The 25,089-nt window shown below is 43.9% G+C and overlaps 1 protein-coding gene across 1 annotated transcript in view; it reads left to right on the top strand.

Moving 5' to 3' along the window:
- Positions 1–25,089, top strand: part of CDK6 (cyclin dependent kinase 6) — a 186,604-nt gene that overhangs the window by 42,467 nt on the left and 119,048 nt on the right. Inside the window, exon 3 of the mRNA XM_073677376.1 lies at positions 10,638–10,773. Within this exon, the coding sequence (XP_073533477.1) occupies positions 10,638–10,773 (136 nt within the window). The remainder of the gene's footprint in view (positions 1–10,637; positions 10,774–25,089) is intronic.

Raw genomic sequence — 25,089 nt, 5'->3', positions numbered from 1 at the left:
GCAGCGATCCTATTGAGTGGTGGGCCCAACAAGAAATATATGTCCTTAGTTCCTTATTTAAAGAGGTTTTCTGGTCTCCTTTAAAAGCTAGCAGCGAAAAGAGATTCTTGTAAAAAAACCTAAAAGTCATGCTTACCCCAGGAATCCGCTTTCCACCTCTTCATTCTTGCATTTTCCGCCTCCGCTGAATTGGAAGAGATGACATACTGACCACCAGTTACCTGACCCTACAGCCAATCGGAGGCTTCAGTGTTTAGGTCATTGGTGGTCATGACGCCATCTCCTCCAGCCAGAGCTGGAGTGACGGAGCGGAGGATGGATTCCAGTGGCAAGTATGCCTTCTTTTTTTTCTTTCATAAGTATCTCTTCCAACTGCTAACTTTGAAGTGAGACTGAAAAACCCTTTAATTCTTCAGCCACCTTGATTTCTTGACACATTTTCACCTGCTACTTTCTCTTGTAATCTGACCCAGATTCTGATGATTATGATTTTGGAATCCAACTTTCTTTGTGTCATCGTCTCTTTGGTACCAACCCAGCTTGTTAGATTTGACCTCAGGTGGACAGCAACTCTGCAGTCTTAACCCAGAAATCCTTGAGTTAGGGCTCACCAGGTGAGGTGGATCATCTAAGCCTTAGTTCTGGGTGGGAACATGGACCATGGGCGTCGATGCAGGAAGGCATGTGAGCAGCAGTTACTGTAAAAGCACACCAAGCATCTCAGGATAGGATCGAGTGGAAACCAGCAGGGATGGAAGCAAGTAGAGCCAGTATGCACAAAAGGTGGAGCACACCAAACAAGAGAGGTCTAGAATCTCAATCTCAAGACACAGGTGTCTGTGTCATTGGGCCTCAAATAGGTCTAGCGAGATGATGTCATTGATCCATGCCAGGAAAGCTGCAAAACCAAACGTGGAGCACAACAGAGGGCAATGGACCAAGGAGAAGGAAGCGGAGCTCGGGATACCCGGGGCAGTTGTGTAACACTCAGCTGTGAAGGTCAACTACAGTTTCAAGGGCCACCAACAGATCATGTTTTCAAGATATTCTTAGTATTGCAGAGGAGATAGTTCCATCATGTGTACAATAATAAGGAAATCCTGAAAACATGATTTGATGGTAGGCCTTAAAGACTAGAGATGGAGAACACTGGGTTCCATGGTAAATTCCTTGGGTCTCTAGGGTCCTGGTAACCAAAGTGGCTGGCGCCAAGTCTGACCCTGGAAGCCTAGTTTAACTTGATGGATTTTTGGGGAAAATTTTGGGAATTTTCCCATGACTCCTAATTACAATGGCACCTCTTTTCGCCCTATGCTCATAATCATCAATAGAAAACAGGCCAAATAAAGACTGGCACCAACTGCAATTTCCTTGCCACAGTGACCACAAGGGTCATATAACTGCATAGTTGTATATGTTTTATTTCATCCTGCATGGGCTTCATAATTGCAATTGTCCTAATTAATTTCAGACGGAATTCAATGGAAAATGCCGTATAACAGCAACTCTCAATTCACTGCTTTAGTTAATTTTCCACGATGGATGTGGATAATCCCTGGAACAGAAATGTTCTGGTTTATCTGTTTACTTGTGGTACTGAGGCTTAGCGCTGGTTACATGCATCCTCACATTTGTAAACCTCCTTTGATGTCGCAGTGTGACTCTGACGTAGTAAGCAATGACTGATGAAATTATTGCTGTGATTCACTGTAGTGTGCCTTTCCACATTAGCAATCTGTGTGGTTCAGATACTTTTTTTTTTTTCCAAACCTAATGGTGCTCTGCTAGGTCCAGACTTATATAGCGGCATTCATTCTGTACGAGCGGTGCTCTACGGGTTATGGACCAATAGTAATGTTTGGGTCAAGTTATAAAACTAAATAGACCCTGATGGAATTAGAACTTGAAGAAGCATGTTTACCAAAATGTTTCCAAATTCAACTAAATTTATGTTGCGTATCAGGACCCATAAAAGATGCCAACCAGAGAAGACCCCTCAAATCAGGCTTAAATGGTCCCTGTGCTTTTAGACAACTCGATTTTATTTGATAGATAATATAATATATAGAGGGTCTGCAAATCACTTTATTTAGAAATGTTATTGTTTTATCCTCTCTCCGAAGTGTCAGCCATTAGGTGTCTTCCTTCTGTTACCTGCTGTCAAATTAATCCATCTCTAGAAGCAAAAACATGGAGACGGATTGCAGGAAGTGGGGGCGGGTCGTTGTCTCCACAGGAAGTGGGTGGGTGTCTTACTCTCCACAGGAAGTGGGTGTGTGTCTTTGTCTCCACAGGAAGTGGGGACATGTCTTTGTCTCTACAGGAAATGAGGGCAGTTTTTTTTGCCTCCATATAGGAAGTGGAGTTGGGCCTTTGTCTCTACAGGAAGTGGGTGTGTGTCTTCATCTTTACAGGAAGTGGGTGTGTGTCTTCGTCTCTACAGGAAGTGGGTGTGTGTCTTCGTTTCCCTACAGGAAGTGGGTGTGAGTCTTCATCTCTACATGAAGTGGGTGTGTGTCTTCATCTTTACAGGAAGTGGGTGTGTGTCTTCGTCTCTACAGGAAGTGGGTGTGTGTCTTCGTCTCTACAGGAAGTGGATGTGTGTCTTCATCTTTACAGGAAGTGGGTGTGTGTCTTCGTCTCTACAGGAAGTGGGTGTGTGTCTTCGTCTCTACAGGAAGTGGGTGTGTGTCTTCATCTCTACAGGAAGTGGGTGTGTGTCTTCGTCGCTACAGGAAGTGGGTGTGTGTCTTCGTCTCTACAGGAAGTGGGTGTGTGTCTTCATCTCTACAGGAAGTGGGTGTGTGTCTTCATCTTTACAGGAAGTGGGTGTGTGTCTTCGTCTCTACAGGAAGTGGGTGTGTGTCTTCGTCTCTACAGGAAGTGGGTGTGTCTTCATCTCTACAGGAAGTGGGTGTGTGTCTTCATCTTTACAGGAAGTGCGTGTGTGTCTTCATCTTTACAGGAAGTGGGTGTGTGTCTTCATCTCTACAGGAAGTGGGTGTGTGTCTTCATCTTTACAGGAAGTGGGTGTGTGTCTTTATCTTTACAGGAAGTGGGTGTGTGTCTTCGTCTCTACAGGAAGTGGGTGTGTGTCTTCATCTCTACAGGAAGTGGGTGTGTGTCTTCATCTCTACAGGAAGTGGGTGTGTGTCTTCATCTCTACAGGAAGTGGGTGTGTGTCTTCATCTTTACAGGAAGTGGGTGTGTGTCTTCATCTCTACAGGAAGTGGGTGTGTGTCTTTATCTTTACAGGAAGTGGGTGTGTGTCTTCATCTCTACAGGAAGTGGGTGTGTGTCTTCATCTTTACAGGAAGTGGGTGTGTGTCTTTATCTTTACAGGAAGTGGGTGTGTGTCTTTATCTTTACAGGAAGTGGGTGTGTGTCTTCATCTCTACAGGAAGTGGGTGTGTGTCTTCATCTTTACAGGAAGTGGGTGTGTGTCTTTATCTTTACAGGAAGTGGGTGTGTGTCTTTATCTTTACAGGAAGTGGGTGTGTGTCTTCATCTTTACAGGAAGTGGGTGTGTGTCTTCATCTGAGGGTCTTTTTCTTTACAGGAAGTGGGGAGCGGCTCTGCCCTTCTACAGGAATAGGAGGCAGGTCTTTATCTCCACAGGAAATGGCAGTGGTTCTGTCTCTCTACAGGAAGTGTGGACGAGCCTTTCCCTCTTTACCAGAAGTAGGTGGTGGGGCGGGTTTTTGTCTCTTTACAGGAAGTGGGGGCCGGTCTTTTCTCTCTACAGGAAGCTGAGGCAGGTTTCTCTACAGGAAGTAGGGGTGAATCTTTGTTTCTCTACAGGAAGTAGGGGTGAATCTTTGTTTCTCTACAGGAAGTAGGGGTGAATCTTTGTTTCTCTACAGGAAGTAGGGGTGAATCTTTGTTTCTCTACAGGAAGTAGGGGTGAATCTTTGTTTCTCTACAGGAAGTAGGGGTGAATCTTTGTCTCTGCAGGAAGTGGGGGCAAATCTTTGTCTCTCTACAGGAAGTGGGTACAGGTCTTTTAAAATCTCTACAGGAAGTGAAGTTGGGTCTTTTTCTCCACAGAAAGTGGTGGAGGTCTTTATCTGCAGAAAGAAGAGGTGGGTCTTTGCCTCTCTAAAGGAGTTAGGGTTGGTCTTTACTTGTCTGTTTTCTCGCTCTTGACTGTCAGATTGCATACAGGTATAACAGAAGGGTGGGCTTTCAGTACAGGACAGGCAAACCATTGAACAATGGCAAGGAGCAATTGATCCTGGGAGTTGATGAAAGGAGGTTCCTGCTCCTATAGTGTTGGCAAAATGCTTAAGAAGAGGAACTAACAAATAGTATATAAGTTACAAAACATGAATAACAACACAGTTCCTGACAGATTAGACTGATATGTGTACCAAAAGAGGTCTTAATTTTTTGTCGGGAGTTGAGGGCAGCAACGACAGGTACAAAATTCCTATCACTCTTATAGCAAAGTGAAATGGCGGCGTATCCATTAGGATTAAGTATCTGATCACCATTATTTTTGCTTTCAGAGTGGTTTAAGGATAATGTTATTTACTGTAAAAATAAGTATACAGTTTTGGTTGAGGAGTCGAGACATCTTGTGCTTCCAAGTGCAATATCTAGATTACAGGCGCTATCCATCACTCTGTAAACTTCTGTTGCCCCCCGGAAAAAGGGGCTATGATTTATGTACACGGTCTATAACTGGGGATCTTTTTTTTTTTTTAGTTTTGCCAATGCACTAAATACCTGGCAGGAAAGGTGTTTTCCGAAATTTTAAAGTAAATTTAGGTCAACACAAAGGAATCATACAGCGGGGAATATTTTCCAGTGTTTATACTACGCTGTTGAGACCTGCCTGGTTCCTCAGTATTTGCATGTGTTGGGTTATAGGCCGTTCTCCTGCATTCCATGTGTCCATGATATAAATGTTTAACGCAGGTTACTAAAGGACAGATCCCTGTAAATGGGGGAAAAAGATCAACGTAGTCCATCCAGTGGTCACGGGGATCCTCAGAAATGTTTTGTAGTTAGAAGAGATGTCACTGTGAGTCGTTCTTGTGACTTTTTGGATTGTCTTAATCAGTCTGGAGTATATCACATGGTTAAAGAAGCACTCCAGCTAATATTTTCTTTTTGCTTGTACAGTGCAGAATAATGGAGAGGTTTTTGGGTATGTCCTGGGTATACTTTTTTACTTGATGTAACGTGTCTGACCTGTCTGCCACCTTAGTTCCTTCCTTCCCCTTTGATATAGTTCACCTGTGCAGACTACATTTCCCTTGATGCCGGAGTCTCATCATATTTCCCCAGCTTATTTCTAATGAAAGTCAATAATAGATCAGTAACATAGAGCTGCTGTTCCACAATGTATATACCAGAGTCTCTGTGTATCCTATGTGATGTATATACAGCAGTCTCAGTGTCTTCTATGTGATGAATATACAGCAGTCTCATTGTATTATATGTGATGTATACAGCAGTCTCTGAGTATCTTGTGTGATGTATAGACAGCAGTCTCAGTGTCTCGTATGTGATGTAAATGGCAGTCTGTGTCTCCTATATGATGTATACAGTAGAGTCTGTCTCCTATGTTATGTATATACAGCAGTCTGTGTCTCCTATGTGATGTATATACAGCAGTCTGTGTCTCCTATGTGATGTATATACAGCTGTCAGTGTCTCCCATGTCATGTATATACAGCAGTCTCAGTGTCTCCTATGTAATGTATATACAGGAGTCTCAGTGTATCATATGTGATGCACAGAGCAGTCTCAGAGCATCGTTTGTGATGTATACACAGCAGCCTCAGTGTATTCTATGTAATATACACAGCAGTCTGAGTATCCTATGTGATGTATATACAGCAGTCTCATTGCATCTTATGTGATGTATTCAGCAGTCTCAGAGCATCCTGTGTGATGTATATACAGCAGTCTGTGTATCCTATGTAATATATACCACAGTCTCAGTGTATACTATGTGATGTATATACAGCAGTCTCAGAGCATCCTGTGTGATGTATATACAGCAGTTTTGATTGCCCTTTCTGTGTGATGTTACGGATCCGGGTGGTGGAACCTCTGTGCTGCGGTACAAGGAGGGACCAGAGGGGCGTGACTAAGTATCTACTCGGCCTGACCAAGGTCGCACGGCGGCTCAGTCGACTCCATGAGCCAGGGAGGGACCGAGCAGAGGGACCAGGTGCCACTCTGTGACCGACCTTGTATGAGAGCAGGTGACTCCCACGGGTCAGAAGGCAGGAACTGACCGGTACAGCGGAAGAGCACTGCAGGCAGGCTGACGGGGGGTGCGGGTAGACAAGAAGGCTGATTCGGCTGATAGCCAGGCAGGAGTTCCATGTAGGCAAGCTGGTGGGCACAACAATAATATTATCAATTTCAAAATGCCCTTCAGTAGGGTTATCAATAAGGGAACAACTAAAACATTAAACTTTAGGAGGGCGAAGTTTGATCAACTGAAAGAAAACCTTCAACTTATAGACTGGGACAAAGTTCTTAATCAAAGGAATACGAATAGTAAATGGGAAACCTTCAAAAGAATTCTGAATACTCAGTGCGAGAGATATATACCGTATGGGAATAAAAGGGCCAGAAATAAGAGGAAACCAATATGGTTGAACAAGAACGTAAAAGGGGCGTTAAATAGCAAAAAAGAGGCATTCAAGAGATTAAAACAGGAAAACAGTAAGGAGGCACTAATGTGTTACAAGGAAAAAACGAGAACCTGCAAAAAACAAATAAAAATAGCGAAGGAGGAAACAGAGAAACGTATTGCTAGGGAAAGTAGATCAAATCCCAAACTGTTCTTTACGTATATAAATAGTAAAAGGATTAAATCGAATAATATTGGACCGATAAAAAGTGAGGAAGGCAAAATCATAGAGAAAGATGAGGATAAAGCTAATCTATTAAATAAATTTTTTTCGTCAACTTTCACAAAGGAAAAAGAACGAACAGGCGAAATGAGAAGTGACAAACTTAATCCTCCACTAAGTATGACAAATCTAACCCAAGCTGGGGTACAGAAACGCCTCAGTAACATTAAAATAAACAAATCACCAGGACCTGATGGCATACACCCACGGGTACTAAGGGAACTAAGTAATGTGATAGACAGACCCTTATATCTTATATTTAAGGACTCTGTTGAGACTGGGTCTGTACCACTTGATTGGCGACAGGTGAATGTAGTGCCAATATTCAAAAAGGGAGCGAAAAGTGACGCCGGAAACTATCGGCCGGTGAGTCTGACGTCCGTTGTGGGCAAAATTTTTGAAAGCTTCATTAATGAGGCAATTACGGAGCATCTTGATGCTAATAATCTATTAACCCCGAACCAACATGGATTCATGAGGAATCGCTCCTGCCAAACAAACCTGATTGACTTCTATGAGGAGGTTAGCTCTCGAGTAGATCAGGGGGAACCAGTGGATGTCGTGTATCTCGACTTCTCAAAAGCGTTCGATAGCGTGCCGCATAATAGGTTGGTATACAAAATGAGAATGATGGGGCTGGGGGAAAATGTCTGCAAGTGGGTAGCTAACTGGCTAAAGGATAGAAGGCAGAGGGTGGTTATAAATGGAATATTCTCAGATTGGGTAAGCGTCACTAGTGGGGTACCACAGGGGTCTGTACTAGGCCCAATGTTATTTAATATCTTTATTAACGACATAGTCAACGGGATAAATAGTAAAATATCAATATTTGCAGATGAGACAAAGTTTTGTAAAACAATTAATACAAAAGAGGACAGTGCAGACCTACAGAGGGATTTGGATAAGCTGGGTAGGTGGAGCATTAAATGGCAAATGAGGTTTAATGAGGAGAAATGTAAGGTCATACATATGGGAAGGAAAAATGGAAGTCACCAGTACTCACTGAATGGGAAATCATTGGGGAATTCAGAGATGGAGAAGGACTTGGGCATCTTGATTGATAGCAAACTAAATTGGAGTGCCCAAAGTCAGGCCGCTGCTGTAAGGGCAAACAGGGTAATGGGATGTATCAGAAGAGGTATAGCTGCAAAGGATGAGAACATTGTTCTTCCACTGTACAAAGCACTGGTCAGACCACACTTGGAATACTGTGCTCAGTTATGGGCCCCAATATATAGAAAGGATATAAATGAGCTTGAAAAGGTACAAAGGAGGGCAACAAAATTAATAAGGGGAATGGAGGGACTGCAATACCCAGAGAGGTTGGCAAAACTAGGACTATTCAGCCTGGAAAAGAGAAGGTTGAGGGGGGACATAATAAATGTGTACAAATATGTTAGGGGACAGTATAGAGACCTTGCCCGGGATTTGTTCAAAAGGAGGGATATTACGGTAACAAGAGGGCATTCACTAAGACTGGAAGAGAAAAGGTTTCAGCACCAGCATAGGAAGGGGTTCTTTACGGTAAGAGCAGTGAGAATATGGAATTCACTGAGTGAGGAGACGGTAATGTCGGATTCACTAAACCAGTTCAAGCGGGGACTGGATGCATTTCTAGATACCAGGCAGATTTCTGCATATACTTAAAAATAGAATAAAATAGTAGGTTGATACAGAGATTTATTCTGACTGCTGGTTTCAGAGTCGGGAGGGAATTTTTCCTCAGGTGAAGATTGGCTAAATCATTTGGGGTTTTTGCCCTCCTCTGGATCAACTTTAGCAATTACAGAACTAACAGGTCGAACTTGATGGACGCAAGTCTTTATTCGGCTTTACTAACTATGACTATAACAGGGAACTGGCAGGTGCTTCCAGGTAAGCAGGCAAGCAGGCACGGCAGGTAACAGGCTGGTGCTTCCAGGTAAGCAGGCAAGCAGGCACGGCAGGTAACAGGCAGGTGCTTCCAGGTAAGCAGGCGGGCGGGCACGGCAGGTAACAGGCAGGTGCTTCCAGATAAGCAGGCGGGCAGAGCCCATAGACAGACTGACTGCAGAGGACCTGAGGGCTGAAGCAAAGTAAGTATAGCAGAGCAACAACTTTGCACGGGCACCTCCATATTGGAGGAGGTGCCTTTTCTAGAGAAAGTCCTCCGGCCATTGGCCGGGGACTTTTTAGGATGGCGCGCAGCCCCTTTAAGAGGGAGGTAGAACGCGAACTAAGCACAGTGCCTGGGAAGCTGCGTGCACCAGCAGCAGCAGGGAGGCCGGAAGACGCCGGAGCAGGACCGCGGCGGTAGGGGGGGTGGCGTCTCTGCCTGGCTGGGGGCAGAGACGCCGATGCTACATGTGATATACAGTACAGACCAAAAGTTTGGACACACCTTCTCATTTAAAGATTTTTCTGTATTTTCATGACTATGGAAATTGTACATTCACACTGAAGGCATCAAAACTATGAATTAACACATGTGGAATTATATACTTAACATAAAAGTGTGAAACAACTGAAAATATGTCAGAAAAATCTTTAAATGAGGTGTGTCCAAACTTTTGGTCTGTACTGTGTATATATATACACATATATGTATATATTTACACAGCAGTCTGTGTGTCCTATGCTATTGATGTCTAGATATCAGTCTTCATGTATCCTGTGTGATGTATACAACAGTTTGTGTATCATATGTGATGTATATACAGCAGTCTCAGTATATCATATGTGATGTATACAACAGTATCGGTGTCTCCTGTATGATATATATGTTTAAATATAAGTACACATATAAATACAACAGTCTGTGTCTCTTGTGTGATGTATATACATCAGACTTAGTGTATTCTATGTGATGTATACGACAGTCTCGGTGTATACTTTGTGATGTATATACAGCAGTCTCAGTGTAACCTATGTGATGTATACTACAGAGTTTCAGTTTATTTTATGTGATGTATACAGTAGAGTCCCAGTGTATCCTATATGATGAAAAGAGCTGAGTCTCATTTTATGCTATGTTATGTAAACAACAGTCTCAGTGTAATCTATATGATGTATACAGCATTCTCTAAGTTTCTCCTTATATGATGGATATACAGCAGTTTCAGTGTAACCTATGTGATGCATACGACAGTCTCAGTGTATCCTATGTGACGTATATAGCAGTCCCAGCGTATCCTTTGTGAAGTACACAGCAGTCTCAGTGTATCCTATTTAATGTATACTACAGATGTATGTACATCAGTCTTAGTGTATCCTATGTGATGTATACAGTAGTCTCAGTGTATCCTATGTGATGTAGACAGCAGTATCGGTGTATCCTATGTGATGTATATACAGCAGTCTCAGTGTATCCTATGTGATGTAGACAGCAGTATCAGTGTCTCCTATGTGATGTAGACAGCAGTATCGTTGTATATTATGTGATGTATATACAGCAGTATCAGTGTCTCCTATGTGATGTAGACGGCAGTATCAGTGTCTCCTATGTGATGTAGACGGCAGTATCAGTGTCTCCTATGTGATGTTGACGGCAGTATCAGTGTCTCCTATGTGATGTAGACGGCAGTATCAGTGTCTCCTATGTGATGTAGACGGCAGTATCAGTGTCTCCTATGTGATGTAGACCACAGTAACATTAGTATCCTATGTGATGTAGACAGCAGTATCAGTGTATCCTATGTGATGTAGACAGCAGTCTCCATTTATCCCATGTTCAAATAAAATAATTTGCTGAACATTTTTACTCTTTTTTTTTTTCTCCAGGCTATTTGATGTTTGTACCGTTTCACGGACAGACAGGGAGACGAAGCTTACACTGGTTTTTGAACATGTCGACCAAGATTTGACAACGTATTTGGATAAAGTGCCAGAGCCTGGAGTTCCCAACGAAACGATAAAGGTATTAATGACTTATGATATTCAATATTACACATTTCCCAATAGAAACAAGTGGGGCCCCTTGAGAAATAATTATGACCCAGATATCGTTGAGTGCCGCTGTAACACGGGTACTTTAGATGCAGTGACACAGAAACACAGAGCAGCCAATACAGCGTTAATAAGCAGGGGAAGTTTATAATAACAGGGTCAATCTCCACGCAGGGAGTAACAGGTAGAAGTCTATAACTGACAGTTCACAGTTTAACTAGATATAGCAGAGTCGAACCGGTTGTAAACGACAGTTTTTACACTTAGCTGACTCTTTTCCTCCACAAGCCAGTTGCCAGCTGAGGCCGGTGTTGATTTCTTCAGGCTTCCCCGCCCAAACAATGCTCTGTCTTCTGGCGGCAGCGGGCGGTCTCCGGTTTTACCCGCTGAGCCCCTAGTCCATAACACGGCACCTCACGTGCTCGGCTCCACAGACCCTGTGTCTCTTCTCTAGTCTGCTTTCGGGTCTTGCTTCCAGTACTGGAACCAGGAGCCTGGACCCTCTCAGACTGCTCTGCTGAGCAGGACCCAGCTCCGCTATCCCACGCAAATGTCCTCGTCTCTTCCTCTCTCTACCCACGCCACCAGTTTCCCGGTCACCTGACCTCGTAGCTCTCACTCTGGACACGCCCCCAGCTTCTCAGTCGCCTGACTCCTGTGCTTGCAGTCTGTCTTCCCCCTGCAACCAGAGGCACGGCCCCAGCAGTTCCGGATCCCTTGCTCTGAAAGTACTTACACGCCGGTCTTCCCCCTTACACCTCCTTTAACTCGCCATTCCACGGGCGAGAGTTCCTTCATCAAACGTTCACATTCTTGGACTTCCTGGACGATACGGTACCATATGAATTGATCTTGTTCTTAACGGTGAGGAGGCACTCCTGCTGTTGTCCGTTCTGACTGGCGTAACTCAGTTTGACCGATGGGTGGGTGCAGGGTCACTCGGATTTCCAATCTCCGCCTGCCCGGTGACTTCAACCGATGTTGTTCCCTCGCCGCCTGCACTGGGGACTGCAGGTAATCGAGTGTTGGGGCTCGGAGGTAGAACCAACAACTCTTCTTCGTCCACATCGTCGCTTGGGGCAACTGTGACAGGACCCTCTCTAGAAGCAGGTGATTCTTCTCCATCTTTGTCATCTTTAGACAGACAGGGTCGCAGCATACTACGATGAACCACTCTGGTAGGTGCTCCTTCAGCCCCCTCGGGTTGAACTTCATACACAGGTCCTTCAGCGCCAATCCTGCGCTTCACTCGGTGCGGGGTCTGTTCCCACCGCCTACTCAATTTGCCCCGGGGCCTCCTGTCCCGAACCAATACCCGCTCCCCAGGCCTCAGAGCTGTCCCTCGAAGAGGCAATGTCTCATGATGTTTGAGCTCCTGAAACTTTTGTTGTACCAACTGTCGGAGGGTCTGCAGTCTATGCCGATGTTCCCGGACCCAGGAAGACACCCCCGTCCGTGGGTAGTCCTCCTCCGGGGTCCAGCTCTAACTCTGTAATCTCTCGCCCCTTTCGCCCGAACAGCAAGGTATAAGGAGTGAACCCCGTCTTACTATTCACTCGGTTGTTGTAGACCCACCCCAGATCGGCCACAAATTCAGGCCACCGTACCTTCCGATCTTCCTCCAACGTGCGGAGCATTTGGATCAGTGTCCGATTAAAGCGTTCACATGCTCCATTTCCTTGAGGGTGGTAAGGAATAGTCTGTGACTTCTCAATCTTGTACAACCGGTGCAGCTCTTCCATCACCCGGCCTTGGAATCAGGCACCTTCATCGGAATGAATCCTCTTTGGGCAGCTGTACACCCGAATGAATTCTCGGCAGATGGCCTGCGCAGCTAACTCGGCGGTCTGGTCTCTGGTCGGGGTCACTACCGCAAACTTTGTGAAGTGGTCTGTCATTACCAGGCAATGTTCATACCTGAGATCCGCCGGTCCAACAGTCAAATAGTCGATCATCAGCACCTCCAAGGGTGCAGAAGTCACAATACACTGTGTTCCAAATTATTATGCAAATAATATTTTCTCAGATTTTCCCAAATTACCTATATGAATTGCAGTCATTGTAATTTTCCAGTCAAATAACTATTAGAGTACAATTGAAAGGTTTTTGTACAAACTGCCTATGATAACAGTATATTTTTAAAAAAATAAAACACTCAAACTGCACTCAAAATGCATGTTCCAAATTATTATGCACAGCAGAGTTTTCAACCTTTTCATTTTAATAAAGAACAAAAAAATGGTAATTTTTGAAATTATAAGCATTAGCCGGTTATTACAAACTGAAATCAAACAGTTTTCAACTCAAAACTTTATTCTAGGTGATGTTACATTTTCACATAGGACCCCTTGTTCGAAAGGAGCTTCTGAACCCTCTCGTCCATTGAATTTGTCAGGTTTTGGATGGTTTCTGCTTTTAATTGTTTTGCATGAGGACAGAATACCCTCCCAGAGCTGTTGCTTAGATGTGAACTGCCTCCCGCCATCATAGACACTCCTTTTGATGATGCTCCAGAGATTCTCAATGGGGTTGAGGTCAGGGGAGCATGGGGGTCACACCATAAGTTTGTCCCCTTTTATGCCCATAGCAGCCAGAGATGCAGATGTTTTATGTGCAGCATGAGACGGGGCAGATCCAAGGTGGAGAAGTATCTTGCCTTCCCTAAGGCCGACAGGGACTCTTCAATTCGGGGTAGTGGGTAAGAGTCCCGTACTGTACAGGCATTCAGTCGTCTATAGTCCACACAGAACCGCAGGGTCCCATCTTTCTTCCGGACCAGGACAATCGGGGCTGCCCACGGACTCTGACTCTCCTGTATCACACCATTCTACCATTCTGTAACATATGGGCTAGCATCTCCTTAACCTCTTTATACATCTGGGGAGGTATCTGCCAGTATCTCTCCCGCACTGGGGCAGCGCTCCCTTTGGGAATCTCGTGGGTAATGGCTTTGGTGCAACCAAAATCATCCTCATGGCGAGCAAAGACTTCCTCTTATCGCTCCAGTACCTCCTCAACCTGCTGCACCTGTCGAGGTGTAAGTCCCGTCAATTCAGCCCGCATTCTTTCTAGGATTCTTCATCTCCCCCTTCGCACTAGCCCGGTGGGATTCCGGCGGCACGGTGACCGCCAGAGTCCAGGGGTCTCCTCGTACAGCGGACAGCTGTACCACATCAGGTTGCACAAACTTCTCTGGCATTCCCAGAATCTGGGCTATTTCTGCCCTGGGAGGGAGTGTGAGATCACCTTCACCCAGATTAACACACCGCACTATAACATTGCCACCCTGGACGGTGGCCAGTGTCCGAGCCACCAAGAGTCCGGGGGGTACTTTGTCCATCGATGTTGGTTCTATCTGAACTTCGACCCCCTCAAGAGGTGTGCAGGCCCGTGCGGATAACGTGAGTACAGTTTGTCCGGGCGGTAAGGTGAGCGCCGTAGCTGCTGGCACTATTATTTTCCCCAGGATCTTCCCTTCAATCGACGTCTCCTGAGCCTGGGCAGCTCAGATTAGTTGTTGAAAGACCCTCCTTTGGGGGGTTTGCGGGTCCCACTGGTCTAGAGGAATCTCCTTCGGCTCACTAATCAGGATTTGCCCGATCTCTTTCAGCACATTCATTCCGAGGGTCACCGGGGGTCCACTTCCGATTCCCCCTGTGACCAGGACGACTCCTTTTTTTCCCAGATCTTTTCCACGCACTCGGATCTTCATCCACACCACCCCTGCGACCGGGATGGGTAATTGATTAACTGCCGTGAGTCTAATTACTGGTCCCCATTCAGGCCGCGCTATCTCTGGAAATCGCTGTTGAAAGTAAGCTTCTGTCATTGTAGTCACCTGGGATCCCGTGTCAATCAGGCAGTGAACAGCCCGACTGCTTATCTTGGCCCAGACAGTCGGGCTGGTGGAAACCAGGTCCTTGGGACTTCCTCTTTTTCTTTCCCCTTCCTCAGGCTCTGTGCTGTGTCCCCCAAACACGGAGCCAGCTAGTTTAACGGCTGCCGCGACAGAGGCCGCCCTCGGCTAGCACAGCCGCTGGCGTAATGTCCTGCGCCTCCACACTTCCAGCAGGTCGTGTCTCTGTCTGTGTAGGGCTGCCTCACTCGCCTACGGAACTCTCCTGCGGGGGGGGGGGGGGTCCTGAATTCAATTCTTTCCATAACTGGAGCAATCGATCTGGGTATCTCTGGTGTCGGGGCAGGGGTCTTCTTGAGACTGGACCATTTATCCCGCATCTCCTGTATCTCCTTTCGCATCTCTCGAGCCCATTCCGGTTCAGCTGCAGGCGGGGTGGATACCTCATTACTCATGACCATCCCTGCCAGGGCCGTCACCCCCATCTCCTGCTCTCACACGTGCCTCTGCCCCCACTTCGAGAAAAGTCATATGTGGGTTAGCGCGCAGGCGCTCCCGCTAGGCCTGCTTCAGCTGCACATCCCTGAGGCCTTCCACAAACTTGTCCCTTAAGATCACGTCAGGGGGGCCCAGTCCCAAATTCCCAATGTCGTCTTTTCTAGTGATATAGGCATGCACCCTCTGTAATGCATTAACATACTGTGTTACAGTCTCCCCCTCCTGCTGCACTTGGTGAAACAGTAGTATCCTCAGCTCTCCTACATTGGTGGGATCCCCATGCATCTCCCCCAGTATCCGCACCACTTTTTCTACAGTATCCCGGTCATGGGGAGGGCGGTACATCACGGATTGTCGGGCCTCGCCGTCCAGGGCCTGTAAGGCTATTTCGGCTTGCATAGCTGGGGTCATCGGATGCATACGTAACATACTCCTAACTCTCTCAATCCAGTCCCACAGCATCATATTGTCCCCGGTGAACTTTGGGAGATTGCTGAGCATGGCCCCCAGCGGCAAGCTAGATTTAGGGGCTCCTAGGATGGACTGCTCCGCAGTGTCTGTGTCTAACGGATGCATCCTGCCTACTACGCCAAATGTAACACGGGTACTTTAGATGAAGTGACAAAGAAACACAGAGCAGCCAATACGGGGTTAATAAACAGGTGAAGTTTATAATAACAGGGTCAATCTCCACGCAGGGAGTAACCGGTAGAAGTCTATAACTGACAGTTCACAGTTTAACTAGATATAGCAGAGTCGAACCGGTTGTAAACGACAGTTTTTACACTTAGCTGACTCTTTTCCTCCACAAGGCAGATGCACGCTGAGGCCGGTGTTGATTTCTTCAGGCTTCCCCGCCCAAACAATGCTCCGTCTTCTGGCGGCATCGGGCGGTCTCCGGATTTACCCGCTGAGTCCCTAGTCCATAACACGGCACTTCACGTGCTCGTCTCCACGGACCCTGCGTCTCTTCTCTAGTCGGCTTGACTCCTCCGGTCCACTGTACTTGGTTCTTGCTCCCAGTACTGGAGCCAGGAGCCTGGACCCTCTCACACTGCTCTGCTGAGCAGGACCCAGCTCCGCTTTCCCGCGCAAATGTCCTCGTCTCTTCCTCTCTCTACCCACGCCACCAGTTTCCCTGTCACCTGACCTCCCAGCTCTCACTCTGGACACGCCCCCAGCTTCCCAGTCACCTGACTCCTGTGCTCTTCCCCCTGCAACCAGAGGCACGGCCCCGGCAGTTCCGGATCACTTGTCTGAAAGTACTTACACCCGGTCTTCCCCCTTACACTGCAATAAAAATGTCAGGTCTCTGTTGCCTCCATCTTGGTGCTCCTATGAAGCCCAGCCTGTAGCTGGTCTTCACAGGAGATCAATAATAACTTTTAGTATTGCAGTATATTTAACAAGTGAGAAAACCATTGCAGGATCAAGTCCACTAGGAGGACAAAAAAAAATGAAGTCATATTTTTTAAAAATGTTTTAAAAAATATGTATAAAAAAAATGTAAATAGACGCTTAAATCACCCCCTCACCTTTTTCCAAATTAAAAAATAAATGTAAAAAAGAAACACATTTGGTGTTGTCTCTGTAAAAGTCCAATCTATCAATACACAAAATTAATTGAACACTATACAGAAAAAAAAACCAGTGATTGGAACTGGTGTTTTCCCCTTTCCACACTTTCCCCCCCAAAAAATGTCCTGAAAAGTGATGGAAACGATTTAGTGCAAAAAAAAAAAACAGGCCCTCACACAGATCCAAAGCCAAACTTTTTTTCTTAAAAAGTTCAGAATTTTTTTTTAAACTCTAAAATATAATAATAAAAAAAAGCCTGTAAGGTTGATATCACCGTCAATGTACTGACCTGGAGAATCACATTGTCAGGTCATTTTTCCTGCACAATAAAAGCTGTAAAAACAAATGTCCAAAAATAATGTCGGAAATGCTTTTTTACACCGCTTTCAATTTTTTTACCCATTTTTCAGTACATTTTATAGTAAAATGAATGGTGTCACTCCAAACTACAATTTGCCCTTCAAAAAGAAAATCTCATACGGCTACACGTATGGGAAAATAAAAAATGTATGGCTCTTGGGAGAGGTGGAGGAAAAAAACAAAAAGGCAAAATTGAAAAATGGCTCTGGCGGGAAGTAGTTAAAAATAAATCTGTCAGCAGGTTTTTGCTACCTAATCTGAGTGCAGCATGATGTAGGGGCAGAGACCCTGATTCCAGTGATGTGTCACTTACTAAGCTGTGTTTTGCTATTGAAAAATATCAGTGTTTTATCAGCAAGCACTGACAAGCAGCATTCTGTCAAAATACAGTCTACACAGAAAGCAGCCAATCAGTGGTGTGGGCGACGTTACACAGAGCTCAGCATTCAGAGCTCTACTAGATCTGCAGCCGAGAAAACTGTGATTGTATCACAACTGCTGCAAGCAGTAAACTAAGTGACACATCACTGGAATCAGGGTCTCTGTCCCTACGTTATGCTGCTGTCAGATTACATAGTAAAAATCTGCTGACATATTCCCTTTAAAATTGAGGGCCTTTTTATATAGAACAAGCCTTTTAACCCGTTCACGACATTTGACGTATGTTTACATCATATGTCTTGTCCCTGACTTTGATGCGGTCTCCGGCGCTGAGCACGCATCTTTCTCCACATGTGATGACTGATTTGATTAGCTGTCATGTGCCTTTAACAGGCGCAGGTGGATCGGAGTTCCATCCATGGCTGTTAACCAGTTAAATCCTGCTGTCAATCTCTGACAGCGGGATTTAACACAGGCCAGCCGGAAGCATGTCACAAATCCTGTCTGTCAGTGCCCCTGTCATGTGATCAAGGGGCGCCGATCGGTCTGCAGAAGGCCCTCGTGCCTGTCATTATGATACTGCTTTGAAGGCTGGCTTGTGGCCGGCGTTCATAAGAGATTGTCATTTCTGCTATACGTAGCAGAGCAGAAGCCTTGCTATGTATAGCACAGGCGATCAGAAGATCGCAGCTTCAAGTCTACTAAGAGGACTATTAAATACAGTAAAAAAGTGAAAAAAAAAAAGTTCAAAAAATATAAAGAAAAACAAAAAACAAACAGGAAATGTCAAATCCCCCCTTTTATCCCATTAAAAATAAAAAAATACATATTTGGTATTGCTGCGTTCAGAAATGTCAAAATATAAAGTCAATTAATGAGATCAGTAAATGAAAAAATGAAATGAAAAAATGTGTAATGGAAAAAAAAAGAATCGAAATGCCAGAATTAAGATTTTTGGCAGCCACAACATTGTAAAAAAAAGTGCAATAAGAGGCGATAAAAACATATCTACCTCAAGATGGTACCAATAAAAACATCAGCTCAGGGCGCAAAGAATAAGCCCTCATCCAGCACCAGATCCCAAAAAATTAGAACGTTATGGGTCTTGGAAAATGGCGACAAATACAAAAACGTTTTTTCATACAAATTTTTGACATTTTTTTACACCACTTAACAAAACATGTTATAGTTTATTTTTTTTATTTATCTGTGTATTTGAAATGAACTGGAGAATCATATTGCCAGGTCAGATCTACCATATAATGAAATGGTAAATAAAAAAAATAAAAAAAACTATTTTAGATTTGCCTTTTTTTGCAATTTCACCGCACTTGGAATCTTTTTCCCGCGCATCATATGATATTATGAATGGCGCCATTCAATAGTGCAACTCGTCCCGCAATAAACAAGCCCTCAGATTGCTATATTGAAGGAAAAATAAAAAGTTACGGCTCTTGTAAGACGGGGAGGAAAAATCGAAAATGGAAAAAACGGAAAATAGCCCCGGGGGTGAAGGGGTTAAGCGTTTTTCGTGTGTAAGGAAGCGTCTTCCAGTGTAATGCATACTAATAGACATGTAATGTGACTTGACAGCATTCACCCACACTGTGTTCAAGACGCTTTGTATCTCAGTAATGGGGCGCGCTCGCTAAAATGGATAGAAAAGACACGTTTCTTTGCCAGGAAAAATATTCTCTGTCTTAAATAAAACATTTTGCCTACTGGGAACTAAATACCATCAAGAAAAGTCCCATGGGCATGAAGTGGGCCCTTATTGTACTTTCCTGCTTTATATATAGATGGCGATTTTTTTTTTTTTTACTTGTGTGAGGAAAATATAAAGTCACAGTAACACTATACAATTAGGCGGTGTTCACATTGGCTTTTGCTGCCCGTTCAGCACTTCCTTCGGAATATCCAAAAATTGGTAATCAGATGTTCCGTGATTGAGCCGTGGATCTGAGTGAGACAAAAGAAGTCCAAAATATGAAACTTTGGAGTCAGTTTCACCTTTTCTTCCGGCGGCAGCTGCACAACATCTTGGTTCCTATATAGTCTTATATGGACACTATAACTTTATGTAACTTCATACATTACGATGGAGCCTATACACCTCCGCTGAGCCATTATACCTCTGTACATATCAACATGCAGACCAGATCTCCTACAGCTTTCATACAGTATTACTAAGCCACTGTACCGCCATATACCTACAGTTAGGTCCATATATATTTGGACAGAGACGATATTTTTCTAATTTTGGTTCTAGACATTACCACAATGAATTTTAAACAAAACAATTCAGATGTAGTTGAAGTTCAGACTTTCAGCTTTCATTTGAGGGTATCCACATTAAAATTGGATGAAGGGTTTAGGAGTTTCAGCTCCTTAACATGTGCCACCCTGTTTTTAAAGGGACCAAAAGTAATTGGACAGATTAAATAATTGTAAATAAAATGTTCATTTCTAGCACTTGGTTGAAAACCCTTTGTTGGCAATGACTGCCTGAAGTGTTGAACTCATGGACATCACCAGACGCTGTGTTTCCTCCTTTTTGATGCTCTGCCAGGCCTTCACTGCGGTGGTTTTCAGCTGCTGTTTGTTTGTGGGCCTTTCTTTCTGAAGTTTAGTCTTTAACAAGTGAAATACATGCTCAATTGGGTTGAGATCAGGTGACTGACTTGGCCATTCAAGAATATTCCACTTCTTTGCTTTAATAAACTCCTGGGTTGCTTTGGCTTTATGTTTTGGGTCATTGTCCATCTGTAGTATGAAACGACGACCAATCAGTTTGGCTGCATTTGGCTGGATCTGAGCACACAGTATGGCTCTGAATACATCAGAATTCATTCAGCTGCTTCTGTCCTGTGTCACATCATCAATAAACACTAGTGAGCCAGTGCCACTGGCAGCCATGCATGCCCAAGCCATCACACTGCCTCCGCCGTGTTTTACAGATGATGTGGTATGCTTTGGATCATGAGCTGTACCACGCCTTCGCCATACTTTTCTCTTTCCATCATTCTTGTAGAGGTTGATCTTGGTTTCATCTGTCCACAGAATGTTCTTCCAGAACTGTGCTGGCTTTTTTAGATGTTTGTTAGTAAAGTCCAGTCTAGCCTTTTTATTCTTGATGCTTATGAGTGGCTTGCACCGTGCAGTGAACCCTCTGTATTTACTTTCATGCAGTCTTCTCTTTATGGTAGATTTGGATATTGATACGCCTACCTCCTGGAGAGTGTTGTTCACTTGGTTGGCTGTTGTGAAGGGGTTTCTCTTCAACATGGAGATTATTCTGCGATCATCCACCACTGTTGTCTTCCGTGGGCGCCCAGGTCTTTTTGCATTGATGAGTTCACCAGTGCTTTCTTTCTTTCTCAGGATGTACCAAACTGTAGATTTTGCCACTCCTAATATTGTAGCAATTTCTCGGATGGGTTTTTTCTGTTTTTGCAGCTTAAGGATGGCTTGTTTCACCTGCATGGAGAGCTCCTTTGACCGCATGTTTACTTCACAGCAAAACCTTCCACATGCAAGCACCAAACCTCAAATCAACTCCAGGCCTTTTATCTGCTTAATTGAGAATGACATAACGAAGGGATTGCCCACACCTGTCCATGAAATAGCCTTGGAGTCAATTGTCCAATTACTTTTGGTCCCTTTAAAAACAGGGTGGCACATGTTAAGGAGCTGAAACTCCTAAACCCTTCATCCAATTTTAATGTGGATACCCTCAAATGAAAGCTGAAAGTCTGAACTTCAACTGCACCTGAATTGTTTTGTTTAAAATTCATTGTGGTAATGTCTAGAACCAAAATTAGAAAAATGTTGTCTCTGTCCAAATATATATGGACCTAACTGTATAGACTACTATACACCAATCCCACTATAGCTTTTATATATTTCTGCAGATTCATTATACTGTTGTACACTTCAAGTTGTATACCAACTAGATTCACTATAGAGCCACTATACCGCCATATACTTATACACTACTAAAGGCCAATCCCACTATAGCCTTTGTAGAGTACTACAGAGCCATTATACCGCCATATGCTTATACACTACTAAAGGCCAATCCCACTATAGCCTTTGTAGAGTACTACAGAGCCATTATACCGCCATATGCTTATACACTACTAAAGGCCAATCCCACTATAGCCTTTGTAGAGTACTACAGAGCCACTATACCGCCATATACTTATACACTACTAAAGGCCAATCCCACTATAGCCTTTGTAGAGTACTACAGAGCCATTATACTGCCATATACTTATACACTACTAAAGGCCAATCCCACTATAGCCTTTGTAGAGTACTACAGAGCCATTATACCGCCATATGCTTATACACTACTAAAGGCCAATCCCACTATAGCCTTTGTAGAGTACTACAGAGCCACTATACCGCCATATACTTATACACTACTAAAGGCCAATCCCACTATAGCCTTTGTAGAGTACTACAGAGCCATTATACCGCCATATACTTATACACTACTAAAGGCCAATCCCACTATAGCCTTTGTAGAATACTACAGAGCCATTATACCGCCATATACTTATACACTACTAAAGGCCAATCCCACTATAGCCTTTGTAGAGTACTACAGAGCCATTATACCGCCATATGCTTATACACTACTAAAGGCCAATCCCACTATAGCCTTTGTAGAGTACTACAGAGCCATTATACCGCCATATGCTTATACACTACTAAAGGCCAATCCCACTATAGCCTTTGTATAGTACCACCGCGCCACTATACCGCCATATACTTATACACTACTAAAGGCCAATCCCACTATAGCCTTTGTATAGTACCATAGAAGCACTATGTCACCATATACTTATATGACCGACTAGACCCACTATAGCATTCATACTGTACTACAGAGCTGGTGCACCTACAGATAGCCCCACTCGCTACAACCTGCATACAGTACTACAGAGCCACAATCCTGCCATATACATGTATACTACTACAGAGCAGGTTGACTACAGTTCCTTAATGTCCCTCCTCCCTGCTGCTGAATCTCCACCCACCTATCCTGATTGACAGCTCCTCAGTGTCCCTCCTCCTTACTGCTGCTGAATCTCCGCCCACCTATCCTGATTGACAGCTCCTCAGTGTCCCTTCTCCTCTTTCTTCTGTATCCCTGTTCCAGTTATGCCCTCCCTCCCCCCTATAATAAAGATGCAAATTTTCCTTCGACCAACTGGGCGTATGCCACAGGACTTCACTGACTAGCTTCAGAGGAGAAAAAAACATTTACCCACAGAGAAGTTCTGTGGTACACGCCCAGTTGGTTGAAAGGAAAATTTGTGTCTATTTTACTGAGGAGAGGAGGGGGATAACTTTGGAACGGAGGGGCACAAAGGCAGAAGAAAAATTGTTCCAGAATCAGTGCAGCAGCCTCAATTTGAGACGGGACGCTGTTTACATTTTTTTTAAAAATCGAGTGAAAAGTCCTTTTTTTTAATATCAGGATTATACTGACAACCATTTTCAAAGTAAGTACACCAGCCTCCTCAAGTCCAAGACCTCCATTTATAAAGTTTATATTGAGTAATCTGGTTATATATCTGCTTTAAAGTCACTTAGATAATATACAGTGGAGTCCGTCCCTGGCGTATACTCTAGATATGGAGGTAGTATAATTTTTACGGTGCGTTTTACAGTTTTGCAGTTTTTTAAACTTTTATTTCAAAACGTTCGTCAGCAAATCTTAATGAGACTGTTCCTGGTGATGAGGATCACGTGGTCCCTGTAATTGTGTTGGCTGTGTGGTGTGTGACAGCTGTGCATTTTACCACTTCCCAAGGTCCAGTTACATGTAGTCATATGATATCTTCAGGAATCACGCCGACACCATTAGAATGGGAAAAGTCTGTTCACAGTCTTATTTTTATTTATTTTTTCACCCTAAGTCATAGTCTCAATAGTTTACATCTCTCATTACAGTTATCTCTAAAAGGCTGGGAACTTTTATGTAGTGTGTGTGAATTTTTTTTTTTAGGTTTTGTTGTTGTTTTAGAGGGAATCTGTCAGTAGTTTTTGCTATTTAATCTTAGAGCAGCATAATACTGAGCAAAAGAGACTGATTCCAGGGATGTGTCACTTATCACTGATTTCAATATAATCAGTGTTTTATTTGCAGGAAATTATCACTAGAGGACTACGTCTCACGTGCAGGCTAGTCAGGCTAATCTGTGTAACCGCGCCCACGCGGAGTTATTCACAGCTCAACATTACTACATCTGCAGCAGAGAAAACAGGGATTCTATCAAAACTGCACTAAGCAGCCCAGGAAGTGACACATCACTGGAATCAGGGTCTCTGCCCCTACCTACATCATGCTGCTCTCAGATTACGTATAAAAAATTTGCTGATAGATTCCCAACAATAAGGGAACTCTCCAACTGCAGAAATTATGGTTAAAGAGTTATTCTGATCTCAGAAAAGTTCTATCCCCAGACGCAGTTTGATGTAAAAAAAAAAAAGTGTCTTATTCACCCTTCAGTGGTCCAGCACTGAGTTTACACCGCTGCCCAGGTCTCTGTTTGTTTGCAGCGGTGATCTCACATCGGCAGCACTGCAGCTAATCTCTGGGCTAGACTGCTTGTAATGTCTACATGGGCAGATCTGATGAGCTCGGTGTTATCCGTGCAGACAATAATAGAGATCAGGAGCAGCGACAGAGACTCAGCGCTGGATCCGGGGAGGGTGAGAAAAGCACATTTTTTTTTTTTCTTTTAAAACAATTCGTAACTGAGGGAGGAAAGTTTTAGAAAACCCCTTTAATCAGTTCCTGATATCCTCCTCACTTCGGGTGTTTGGAGTGGTCTTGGGTAATGGGGCTGGGCTTCATAAGAGAACGTCAATTTATTATGTACTATAATCCTGTAGCGTTGAAGTATATAGAACAAAGCAACAGAGATTCAAGTCCCCTATAAAGATTAAAAAGAAAATGAAAAGTACAAAAAAAAGTTTTTTCAAATATATATACCGTAATAAACATTTATATAAAAAAAGTCTAAATGTACTGTTAGGTCCAGAAATATTTGGACAGTGACACAAGTTTTGGCATTTTAGCTGTTTACCAAAACATATTCAATATACAGTTATATAATCAATATGGGCTTAAATTACAGACTCTCCGCTTTCATTTGAGGGTATTCACATCATAATTGTTGTAAGGGTTTAGGAATTACCGCTGTTTAATATGTAGATGCCTCTTTTTAAAGGGACCAAAACAAATTGGACATTTATCTCAAAAGCTCTTTAATGGGCTGGCTGCTTGGGATATTCTCTCATTAACCCATCATTAATTAAGCAGGTAAAAGGTCTGCAGCTGTTTCCAGGTGTGGCATTTGTATTTAGAAGCTGTTGCTGTGAACCCACAATATGCAGTCAAAGGAGCTCTCAATGGAAGAGAAACAGACCATCATTAGGCTGAAAAAAAAAAGAAATCCATCAGAGAGATGGGAGAAATGATAGGAGAGGCCAAATCAACATTTTTATACATTCTGCAAAAAGAGTGTACTGGTGAGCTTGGGAACTCATAAAGGCCTGGACATCCACAGAAGACAACAGTGGTGGTTGTTCACAGAA

This window comes from Phyllobates terribilis, unplaced genomic scaffold (assembly GCF_046119375.1).
Source record: "Phyllobates terribilis strain yellow unplaced genomic scaffold, ASM4611937v1 Scaffold_4__5_contigs__length_816908805, whole genome shotgun sequence".
Classification (NCBI taxonomy): Eukaryota; Metazoa; Chordata; class Amphibia; order Anura; family Dendrobatidae; genus Phyllobates; species Phyllobates terribilis.
Note: the sequence above shows the minus strand (reverse complement) of the source record. Positions and strands in the feature narration are given on the sequence as shown.